The sequence below is a fragment of the Natator depressus genome, chromosome 11 (genome assembly GCF_965152275.1).
Source record: "Natator depressus isolate rNatDep1 chromosome 11, rNatDep2.hap1, whole genome shotgun sequence".
NCBI lineage: Eukaryota > Metazoa > Chordata > Testudines > Cheloniidae > Natator > Natator depressus.
This window is the reverse complement of record NC_134244.1, coordinates 56,034,893-56,047,422: the sequence shown is the minus strand read 5'-3', so window position 1 is coordinate 56,047,422 and position 12,530 is coordinate 56,034,893. Positions and strand designations below refer to the sequence as shown.

At 35.7% G+C, this 12,530-nt stretch overlaps 1 protein-coding gene across 2 annotated transcripts in view; it reads left to right on the top strand.

Moving 5' to 3' along the window:
* The window catches only part of PGAP1 (post-GPI attachment to proteins inositol deacylase 1), a 61,457-nt gene extending 53,569 nt beyond the window's left edge, over window positions 1–7,888 (top strand). The window contains exons 23-27 of one of the 2 annotated variants that reach the window (XM_074967821.1): window positions 763–898; window positions 1,832–1,882; window positions 4,988–5,214; window positions 5,666–5,770; window positions 7,171–7,883. In XM_074967821.1, the coding sequence (XP_074823922.1) occupies window positions 763–898; window positions 1,832–1,882; window positions 4,988–5,214; window positions 5,666–5,770; window positions 7,171–7,309 (658 nt within the window). In that variant the 3' untranslated portion in view covers window positions 7,310–7,883. Of the gene's footprint in view, window positions 1–762; window positions 899–1,831; window positions 1,883–4,987; window positions 5,215–5,665; window positions 5,771–7,170 lie in introns of both variants that reach the window. The other variant, XM_074967822.1, reaches the window with a different exon arrangement.
* The last annotated feature ends 4,642 nt before the right edge of the window (window positions 7,889–12,530 follow it).

Sequence of the window (12,530 nt, the reverse complement as noted above, 5' to 3'; positions counted from 1 at the left end):
TTCACACTGCTAATAGAAAGCACCATTGAGTATTGATCTAGTACTACAATAATAATAAGCAGATAGAAATGTATTGGACTGGAAGGGACCTCGAGAGGTCATCTAGTACAGCCCTTGCACTGAGGCAGGGCCAAGTATATCTAGATCATCCTTAACAGGTGTTTGTCTAACCTGTTTTTTAAAACTCCACTGACAGGATTCCAGAACCTCCCTTGAAATTTATTTCAGTGCTTTTTCACAATTAAATCTTCTTGTTGGTTCATATTCAATTCATGATCCACTATAACTCCCAGATCCTTTTCCGCAGGACTACAGTTTAGCCAGTTATTCCCAGTTATTGGCTTCTCCTAAGGTAAACATGAAGATTTAATGATTGATGCAAAACCTAGGCCAGTGTTTTAAAAAACTTGGTTTTCATGCACACAAGAAGTCAGATTATAAATTATTTATTACGTATAGTCTCAGACACTTAAAAGGCCATGAATTTATTAACTCAAATGCCTGACATTCTTGAAGAAATGGAAGTATGAGGTAACAAACTGACAGCTGAAGAGTATTTCAGGCATCGTAATTTGCATGTGATTTGATTGGTTAACAATGTTCTAAACTTTCTTATGGACCTCTGAGAAGGTAAGCAATAGCTACTTCCTAACTTATTACATAATTGATTTAAGTTATTCATGAACTAGAAACTTTGTCCTTTCTATGTAATTGTGGATTTTTGTCTCAGAACTCTAACAGATAGTAATTTTGTCATTGTAGACCCTCTGGACTTCCTAAAGACAGCAAGTTGATGACACCAAGAAGTGCATTTATGGCCATTCTTCTGATTTTTGTTAGCTGTACCACTTGTGGGGCATTTGCTATATTAATTATCTATATTCACTACATGTTCAAGGTATTAAAACAGTAAATAATTGAGTCAATATCTGAATTAAACTCTTTAGATATTTCAATAGTAGATGACTACCAAAGAGAAAATATAGAACAGTGATATCCTTTTCAGGATTTTAAAAATGCTCTAATATATGCAGAAACTTTTAAAATCCATACTTTTCTGGTGTGCTTCATAATCCAATGATATTTTTTAAGTCTTTTACTCATCTGAGCACGTCCTCCTGAAGGAACTACAAACTTAATCTTTGTGTGTCTGTTGTAAAGTGATATTATGCACAGATGTCTGATGCGGTGAGTCTACTTTTCAAACCCAGGTTTATAAAACCAAGGGCCTGATTTTGCCCCCTTATGGAAATTTGAGTAATGGGAAGGGACCTTGATTGATGGAATCTTTGCAGAATTTTCCTCCTCTGAGTTTTCCCAAAATTTTTCTGGAGGGGACATGTATGTGCACACTGTCAAATGAGTAGCAATTTGGTCTCCAAACTCACTGTATTCCCTCTGATCCAAAGGAGGCTAGGGCCATCTGCATGTTACCTGCATGCTGACACCCTTCAACACACACACACCTTTTTGACTACAGCAGATTCTCTGAAAATAAGCATCTCTTGTGTATTTTGTTGAGGGATTCTGAGGAAGGCGAAATGGAACTAAAGGGGGCAGGGAATATGTAGAGTTTTCCCTGCCCTCTGTCAAACTCAGTGGAAAAAACAGGGAAACTAATACACCCACCATTCTGAGCACTTGAAAAGGTGTTGGAGGACATTTCTGGGAAAGTCCTTTTCATTACAGCTTCAGTTAAGCTGTGCTCCCAAGGAACCAAAATATCAGGACAGAAGACTCTAGAGCCAGCACAGAGGTTTTTTTATTTAGGCACTGCAGCTGTTGTGTGTAGAACCTATGTAAAAAAATAAACATGTCTGTCTTCTAATAGGTTATTAAGCTACATTCGAATGTAAGAACAGAGCAAAATGTTCTTAATATGGTAAGTCTATTTAATACTACAGATGATAGAAAACAATCAGTACCCCTGTATGGGGTTGTGTGTTTATCATGTCTCAAGAATGTCGGATGGCAAGCGACATTGACAGCTGTGATTTACCCAGACTAGGTAGTTTTAAAATGGAAATAAGTTTAGTTGATGGTTTGGTGACTCGAAGGGGTCTAGAACTCGCACTAGAGGTAATGGCTTCTTTGGTTCACTGGAGTAGAAGAGGGAAAAAAGCAGAGACTCCTGAGTAGCCTGTGTCAGCACTGATGTCTGTTTTATTCTCTCATTCTTGAGATCACTGAGGTGATAACCTGAGATTTGATGCCATTGGTAAGAAGTATTTAATCTTAGGATAGGAAGAAACAGTAGTTTTGTCTAGCTAATTATTTTGTTATTTTCCTGTGTGTAATTTTCCTTTTGTGTTCCCTGAATATAATAGGGAGAAAATGTTCTTTCTTGCATCTAATTGTATAGGCTGGTAATAACCTGTGCTCTACCTATAAATACTTAGCTCAGGAATTAACCATGGGTGGGATACAAGAGGAGAGGTAGTAGGACTTAATTAATAAGGACTTGCAGGGGGAGATATGGACTAAACTTCTGATGGCCAGGAAGTTGTTAAGAATGAATGGAAAACTCAATATTAGACCAGTTTCATGCATGGGGACATTTAGAATATTTTCTGCTTCTTTCTCCCATTACTTAACTATAGAATCGAGGGGTGTGTATATTAATATATGTGCTCAGAATAGCTACCCATCACTTTCCAAGTTTAGAATTACATGCCAGGGAAATGAAATAAAAGACATCTTTAATTCACTAACCTAAAAGTTGTAATTTTTTCTTGCTTTTTTCTAATTTTTTTTCTCCTGTCTTATTTCTTTCCTTCCATCTCTAATTAATTCTGTCCATCTCCGTCACATTCCCATTTGTCTACTCTTTTTTTTATTAGTCTCTTCTTTGAAAATCAGCATCCCCTTTCTTTATCTTTCATCTTTCAGTCCTGCTGCCTGTCTCCAACCCTGCTTATGGTATCTTCCACCTTTCTCTCTGCATTCTCATCTCTGATCTTCACATAGACTCTTTACTATCCCCTGTACTCTGTTCTTCTTTTCTTTCTGTCCTTCCTTCAGGAGCTCCCTGAGGTCTCCTCATGGTATCTCCGCTCCCCATCCTTGTTCTCATTCCTCTTGGAGTCCTGAAGCCACTGCTCTAAAAGGAGAGACTGTGGTTGAATTAGAAGCTTTAAAAGATGAATATTTCTTTTAAAAATGCTTTTTCAGGGAATCCAAGATGGTGGTCCTTTAATCTTGGCTAGATCTGGGTAAATTGCAAATCTGTTTATTTTCCTATGTGAGATATGGCACATTGCGATTATGTTAATGGTGTTCTTTATGTTAATTTTAGGGCTGTTGATTAGTTGAGGTTAACTCACGTGATTAACTGGAAAAAAATTAATCACGATTAATCGCAGTTTTAATCGCACTGTTAAGCAATAGAATACCAAGTGAAATTTATTAAATATTTTTGTATTTTTTTCTACATTTTCAAATATTTGATTTCAATTACAACACAGAACACAAAGTGTACAGTGCTCACTTTATATTATTATTTGTATTACTAATATTTGTACTCAAAAAATGATAAAAGAAATAGTATTTCTCAGTTCACCTCATACAAGTACTGTAGTGCAATCTCTTTATCGTGAAAGTGCAATATGTAGATTTTTTTTTTGTTACATAACTGTACTCAAAAACAAAACAATGTAAAACTTTAGAGCCTACAAGTCCACTCAGCCCTACTTGTTCAGCCAATCGCAAACACAAACAAGTTTGTTTACATTTACGGAACATAATGCTGCCTACTTCTTATTTACAATGTCACCTGAAAGTGAGAACAGGCGTTTGCACTTTTGTAGCTGGCATTTCAAGGTATTTACGTGCCAGATCTGCTAAACGTTTGTATACCCCTTCATGCTTTGGCCACCATTCCAGAGGACATGCTTCCATGCTAATGACACTTGTTAAAAAAAATAATGCGTTAATTACATTTGTGACTGAACTCCTTGGGGGAGAATTGTATGTCCCTGCTCTGTTTTACCTGCCTTCTACCATATATTTCATGTTATAGCAGTCTCAGATGATGACCCAGCACATGTTGTTTATTTTAAGAACACTTTCACTGCAGATCTGCCAAATGCAAAGAAGGTACCAATGTGAGATTTCTAAAGATAGTTACAGCACTTGACCCAAGGTTTAAGAATCTGAAGTGCCTTCCAAAATCTGAGAGGAACAAGGTGTGGAGCATGCTTTCAGAAGTCTTAAAAGAGCAACACTCCAATGTGGAAACTACAGAACCCGAACCACCAAAAAAGAAAATCAACCTTCTGCTGGTGATATCTGATTCAGATGATGAAAATGAACACGTGTTGGTCCGCACTGTTTTGGATTGTTATGGAGCAGAACCCATCGTCAGCATGGATGCATGTCCTCTAGAATGGTGGTTGAAGCATGAAGGGACATACTAATCTTTAGGGCATTTGGCACGTAAATATCTTGTGACGCTGGCTACAACAGTGCCATGTGAACGCCGGTTCTCACTTTCAGGTGATGCGACCAAGAATCGGGTGGCATTATCTCCTGCAAATGTAAACAAACTTGTTTGTCCAAGTGATTGGCTGAACAAGAAGTAGGACTGAGTGAACTTCTAGTCTCTAAAGTTTTACATTGTTTTATTTTTGAATGCAGGGTTTTTTTGCATAATTCTACAGTTGTAAATTCAACTTTAATGATATAGAGAGTGCACTACAGTACTTGCAATCAGGCAATTGAAAAATACTATTTCTTTTGTTTTTTTCAAGTGCAAATATTTGTAATAAAAATAAATGTAAAGTGAGCACTGTACACTTTGTATTCTGTGTTGTAATTTAAATCAATATATTTGAAAGTGTAGAAAACATCAAAAAATGTTTAAATAAATGGTATTCTATTATTAACAGTGCAATTAATCACAATTAATTTTTTTAAATGCTTGATAGCCCTAGTTAATTTTATTAGTCTTATCTACTCTGTACCAATATTTTTGTTTTTTTCTCTACAGGATCCAAAGCAAGCAAAAGAAACTTCAGATAATTCCAATAAAGAGACAGTAAAGAACTGTGACTCAACAGAGACCATTACAGAAGCAGCAGCAGCGTCACCCACCACCAATAGAGCTATTGACAATGTTGTAAACAGTCTTAAGATACATATTACAATCATCAATTTACTTACATGGATTGTGCTTCTCAGTTTACCGTCTTTAATTTATTGGTTTAAAAATCTCAGGTAACCTTTAAACTGTCAGCATAAAAAGAAAATCAGCATGATAGTTTGCTTAGTACTTATCTCCCAAACGGCTGCTGATTCAGAATTACAAAGCTTTCTCTGACTATTAATATTACTTTATAGTAGTATCCAAAGGTTCTAATCGAATAATTTAAATAATGGGTATCTGTACACCTCAGTTTGTATAATGGTTTATGGTTAGCTATTATGTAAAGCAAATTATATGATAGAGACATAAGGGATTTACAGGCAGGACTGAATCTTAGCCCCCTCTGATTTACACTGAGAATGCTCCCACCCTAATTTCTTTTATTCATATGGGATTAGCTGTTCAGATGTTGCCAGGCTGTCCTTTTGATTGTTTAACTTCTGTGTGGTTTATAGTGGTTTAAAAACAAAAAAAAGGGGGGGGAATAATACGCTGTCTTTGCACAATTTGCTTATTTTGTAGGTACAATATTAGACTTGATCCTGATCCATGTAGAACTATGGCTATTATTCTTGTATCCACTTTGGGAATTCTCATGAATTCAAGTACTACGAAAGTAAAATCAAGGTATCCTCTATTATTAATTATTTCCAGTCCTCTTGTAGACCATATACCTGTCTTCATGTTTAATTCTTACTCTTGAGTCCTTTTCCACTTCTGTAGTTAAAGTTGATTTGTGTTACACAGATATTTAACTGGTAACCCCTCATTAACATTCATGACATTTGTATTATTAAACCTTGAAATGGAGAGCCAGGTATCTCAGTGGATATCTTTTCAAACTACATTTAAAAATTGACACAGATCAGCTCTAGTTTAGTCAAATGCAACAGCTCACTTCTGTTCACCAACCAGGACATGAATGTAATATTGATTTGACACCTAAACAATCTGTCAGATCAAGAACTTCAGCTTTCCATTCAGACCTTATTGAATCCTTCAGAGCTTTATTCTTAACAGGTCATTGCGAGTCTTCGGCCTTGTGTACACGGGAAAGTTATATTTGTATAAAGTAAAGATGTGAATTTAAGCTCCTATATTGTTGCACTGTGATAATTCCCTGAATGGACACTTATTCTGGGATAAGAATGTCTTTTTCTGGTTTACTTTATGTTGCTTTGGAAGATGTTCAAGTTAAACTGAAAAAAATCGTCTCTTATTCCAAAATTAGTGTCCCACATGAGGGAGTTGCATCATATAATTAGGGCAGTATAACTGGAAAAATTTCTCATATAGGCAAGCCTTTAATAAAAGAAATTCATGAAAAACTTACTGCACATGAATCATCTGCTTCTAAATTAAAATACTTTACCTTGTTGCGCAAAATAGCACAGAGTGAATAGTCAACCTAGCCTTTAACAACAGAGTGAAGCCTTCCATGAATGGTTTCAGTTGACAATGCTAGTAGATGAAGTCCTTTATTTATCCATAGTACAGGTACAGTGCAGAGAGTCACAGCACAAGGTTTTCCAAATCACCCATTACACATTAAAATCAATACATTCTTCTTAAAAGCAAGTTCAACTGTGTGTTTGCACCAAAGTGCCTCGGTCCTTTCCAGGCCCATTAGAACTTCTGGCTTCTATGCAAAAGCTATCAATTAGTACCAATTGTGTAAAGGGCTGTAAAACATCAGGCATTGTTTTTTCTTTAGGTGTGAAACAATTAAAGCATTTATTTTTAAAAATTATTTTTCAAAATATTAAAAACATGCACATTAAGGTGGCTTTAAAATTTTTTTTTTTTAAAGATTATTTTTAGCCTTCACGTTGTATATTCTTGCTTTTAGATGAACAGCCTTAATGAGGAACAGGTAACTTCTTTAAATGAAAATCTCTAACCCTTAATATCAATACATCCTTCTTCAAATCAGGTTCAAGTAAAATCATCCTTCTTGCACAACTTTGACTCCTTCTGTTTGCTTTGCAGTTACAAAAATGGTAAACTGTTTTTCTCTCTTCTCACAGTAAACTGTCGAAAATTGCAGCGCAACTTCCTCTCCCTTTGTCTGCAGCTGTGGTGGCCTTTGGACCAATGCATTTATACAGAGCACCATACTTTGTAATCTGTTCTCTTCTTATACATATGTTATGTTGTATTGTGTAAATCTTTAGTTTCCCAAATGAAATCGGAAAAGCAGTGTGACCCAGAAATGGATGCTGCAAAAAAATGTCAAGTTGAACAAAGAAATGTCCAGATCAATGTAACCGCTAATGAACATCATTTGGAGTAGATGACAGAATTGTGACTACTTCTTGTGAAGTTTGGGGTGTTTGGGAAATCTCAGAAACATGCTCGTGGTGTTAGTGTACTAATCTTATAAAATTGATGGGAGAATTGCAATATTTCTCTGGACACAAAAATCTCTTTTCTTATTAGCATAACACTTCAGTGTTCTAGATTTCAGTAGGCAGACCATTCTGTGTCCACACTGCAGACATTTTGATATTTCTGTTGACACTTGGTTTTCTGTTGAAACACGTTTACCCTGCTGTGTGTATGTATTGAACCTATGTCTTGTTCTTGAGTTTTAAAATGTGATGGGTAAAATTCACAAATGATTGAAAGTGCATCACAAAACTAAATAGCCAAGAATACTTTTAATCGTTTTATGCCACACTAACAAGCTGTCACAACTTTCTTTTTTCTTGTATCTAAACAAACTAGAATGTATTGTGTCTACTGATCGGTTATTTCTAACATCAAACATTTTTATCAGTGTCTGTGGCACATTTGTGTGATTATTGAAAGTGTTGGTGGCTTATAAACTTTATCTTTTGTAAGAGTGATAAAACTATGTCTACTCTATGTTGCTTTCTATTCAGGAAGGATATCATAGATTCATACACAATTTATGTAATGTTGTTTTAAAACATTGACAAATTCTGAAGAAAACCTGTGCCAGAATTTTAGTAATAGTGGGAAATACTGACCATAATAATCAATTCTGTAAAGTAGCATCTTATTGCCTCGATCCTACAGTGACTGGCATTATTAAAATACCTAAGACAGATATCTGTAATGTATGGCAAATCTCTCCCTTGGTACTGTACAAGTGTTTTAAAACAAAACAAACAAAATTGTGTCCATCAAGCTAAAATTATCTATAATCCTTGTAAATCTGATTGATTGATTCTAAACAGAGATGGACTGTCTACTCATTTCTGTGTATCTTATCTATCTCTAGTATTTCTGAGGCACCTATCACCTTAATATCAAAGCACTGATCCTATCTGATAGCTCTTTTTTTTTTTTTTTTGGATCATCTCTTCTTATGAATAGGTTGAGGAAATCCAGTACCAACAGTCAAGTTACATCATATGCTCCGTACAGCAGTAGAGCGTAAACCCATTTGTTCTATTGTATTGCATCATTCTTGCCTGAAGTGCCTCAGTTAATTCTGGCTTGTTTTTAAGAGTCTTTTAGTTGAGCTGGCTGGGAACTCTAAGTTTATGCAATGACTTTCCAAACTGAAAGTGTGAGGTGACATGACAAACTGCAGCACCTTACTTTTGTCAGCTCATAAACAAGCCACTCGCCCAAGCTATCCGTGAACCCTTAAGACAGCTTTAAGTATGAATAAGATAACAGTAGCTAACTGTGTCACCATTACTGTTATCAGTAATGTATACGCTGGTTTTCTAATCTTAACATTTATATAATGCTAGGCTGTTCATAGTTTTTGTAAATCAGAAAAGGTCTTTGGACAAACAACACTCTGAAATTTGATTTCTACCCAAATGTATGTATATGACACAAACGCTCCTAGTATGCTGTGTGTTTTTGTAGCCAAATTCTGCAGTTCTTTATCCTAAAACCTCATATTCAAATACAGAGTAGAGTAATAATATTTCTAGTTTCGGATGATTGTGTAATGAGAGAGAGAGTAGCAGAGCCATGTAGAGTTTTCTGTAAGCCATTACAATCAAGTGAAAGCTATTTATCCTAGGTTGGTCTTCATTGCTGCATATTGTACTGTTTCTAGCATCCCCAGGCCTGATTTTTGTTACTCTGACCACTGAGTAGTACTTTATTCTGCAAATAGATCCATTTACACTGTTGCAGTGGTTAGATAGCCTCACTGTTAAATATTTACTTCCTGTTTGAACTTTGCCCGTTTAGCTTCCAGCACTATCTTTTTTATGTCCTGGTTTGCTAAATAAGACACACACACACCCCCTCCCCTTACTATCAGCGGGGTGTGTGTAAATTCTTGCGCACTAAAATTAAATTGCCTCTTAACTTCCTTTTGAATGAGATAGTAAATGAGTTCAATTTATTTCTCTTATTGTAAAATGAGTTTTCCAGGCCACAAATCATTCTTGTTGCTGTTCTTCAAATCCCCTCTAGTTTTTTAAAACCCTTTTTAAAGTATGGACACCAGAATTGGCCACAGTATTTCAGCAATGGTCAAATCACCTCCCTCCCTGTTCGTAAAACACTTCTGTGAATGAGGAGAATAAAACGTGTCTTTAGGCTTATTTCTGTTGATTATGGCCTTCTGTGGGTACATATGAAATTTTTATTTTATAAACTGCCATCTACATATCATATATTAAGACGTTATGAAAATTAGAATAAAATGTTACCCTATTTTAAGTAAACTATTCATTAAATAGCAAGTATAGAAATGTATTTTTACTGCTTTGTAGGACCTAACGTACAATCTGTCTCAAAATGAGAACTGATGGAAGTCAAACCCAGAATATTACTGTGTTTTCCTAAGACAAACATCTGAGCTGTTGCTATCCCAAACCACCGTCATAGGGTATGGATGGAATACCTTTCACGTTAGGTAGAAATTATACAGCTCTTGCATTTATTAATGGTGTAGTTAATATAGCAATGTTGTTTTAGCCATGTTGGTACAAGGGATTAGAGAGACAAGGTGGTGACCTATTATCTTTTATTGGACCAACTTTTGTTGGTGAAAGAGACAAGCTTTCAAGCTCCACAGCTAAATCAGCTGTGACACTCTGAATACCTTTCCCAGGCTTGAAGAACAACTCTGTGTAGCTCGAAAGCTTGTCTCTTTCACCAACAGAAGTTGGTCCAGTAAAAAGACAATACCTTATCTACCTCGTCTCTCTCTAGTTTATGTAGAGCAATACCTTTTCTCAGATGAGATGATGATACTCTAGGATTCCCATACAGCAGTCTCAGGCTGAGTGTGTTTTACAGAATTGTTAAAATCTTTGGTCTAGATTTTCAAAAGTGACCAATGATTTTTGTATGACCAACCTGGAATTCCTTTTTGGGACTTAATTTTTTCAGACTGTGCTGAGCACCGACCCTCTGCAAATCAGGCCCTTTTAGAGTTGTGTACATATATATGTTTGTTTCTATTAATGCAGGTTTAATTTTGCTTGTCTCTCTTGCTTTCTAAAAAAAGAAAAGACACAGTTTCATAAGGTATAAAGAATACACTTTTTATTAAATTTCAGTTTATTTTTCTGTTAAAGATCCTATGGGTTGGATTGAGAGTCCTTATATTTAAAACGGGGAATAGGGGTAGAATCAATAATCTTTTAAACCAGCACAGATGTAAGTGAACCCTCTGTAAGAGAATCAAGTTGACTCTGTGAATAATGGTAAACATACCTATGATACCTTATTAATATACTGTGTTCCAACATTTATGAAACAATTCTGAGAGATGGCATGTGGAATATGTTTTAAACATGTTCATTGGATTCAGTTTCCAGTTTATTCTTGTAATTTAGCCAACATTCGCCGCCTCTGTGCTCGGAGGAGAGAAAGCAGTCTGAAAACGGCATTATCTTGTGATATTTTAGGGGCAGTCTCCCTTTTCAAGGTGAAGATGGCTTTTGACATATAGGGGAATTGGGACCACGGAATTAGCCCCCACCACAAGAAAATAGTGTCCTGCAAATTTAATGGACTAGGGACTCTCGCTGCTTTGGGAACAGGTCACTCAGGAGCCATGCTGTCTTCTAACTTCTGTTCCCCGTCTCTGATGGGAATAAAAGCTGCATGGAGGTAATTGCAATTGCAATATTATTTGGTTGCACGTTTCCAAATAGATCTGTCAGATTTGGATGGGTGCATGCCACGTAGAGAGCAAATGTTCCTTAGCTGAACTTCAAAATCCATTCAGTGTAAGAATTCTTAAGTGTGCTTTTTGGCTTGTTTTTATAAGCTTTCAGAAACAAAATCGAAACCAGGACAGGAATCCAGGAATAAAATTAAGTAACTTCAGTTAAAATACAGTAGAATCAATATTTTGCAAATGGGCTATAACTAGAAGTTTTTAGTAAGGTGTCCCCAGAATAAAGCCCAGTATCCTCAACTGTTCTTGACTTGATGCGTATTGTCTGTCTTGTCACTGTGACCAAGCATGCAGGTATTTTCTGCACTGTCTTCTCATCCTGCAATAATTAGTATCTGCTCTGTAGCTTCCAATTCATCATGTGACCATAACGTGTGATGATAGAAAGGAGAACTCATACGACTTTGGTTGTTAGCTGGGTCTTTTCAAACCAATGTATCTCAAAATTGAATGAATATTGACCACAAGGGGTGGTATCATATTTATTCAAAACAAAACTGGACTTCTGCAAGCTAGGTATCAGCATCATCCTAAATAGGGCTTGGGGTGGAGTGTGTGTGGAGGGTTGTTTTAAAAATAATTGTGGTAACTGGAGTTTCATTTAGAATTATTTTTAATATTCAGCACAGTTTAATTTTTATCATTTAGGGAGCTGATTCAAATAGCAAGCTATTGCACATTGCAAAATGAATGGTATAGTAATACAGGACTGAGAAATAAACTAAAAAATATTCTATCTATAACACGGTAGGAGAAATTGGGAGTGCTATGTGATTACATATAATGGAGCATCTGCATGGAACAACACAAAATGTAAGTTAACCCAGCCAGGCTACAGATGAGCAGTCATATTAAAAGTTGCTGTTGAACAAAAATCAGTCTTGATAATAACATGAATCAGATTTATATATATTATTAAAGGGTTTTAAAAGTTACTGCTTTTATCAGTACCATTCTTGATAAAAGTCTTGATAAAATGACAGTCTGTTTTTTCTGTCCCGTTGCCAGTAATAAACACCTCAAATACCAAGTGACAATTAATTTATTATATTTAATAGCTTTTGCTATATCTGCTTTCTAGTTTTTGACAGGAGAGTATAAATACAGTTCTAGTGTCTGTGAACAGATTTAAACATTAATGGAAAACATATCTGATGATCAGATGTCTTTCAGTAAAATGATGAGAGATTACTTGCATATTTGGACCTCAGTCTTGCTTGTGCTGAGAGAAAAGAGAGTAGCCATTTTATAGACATT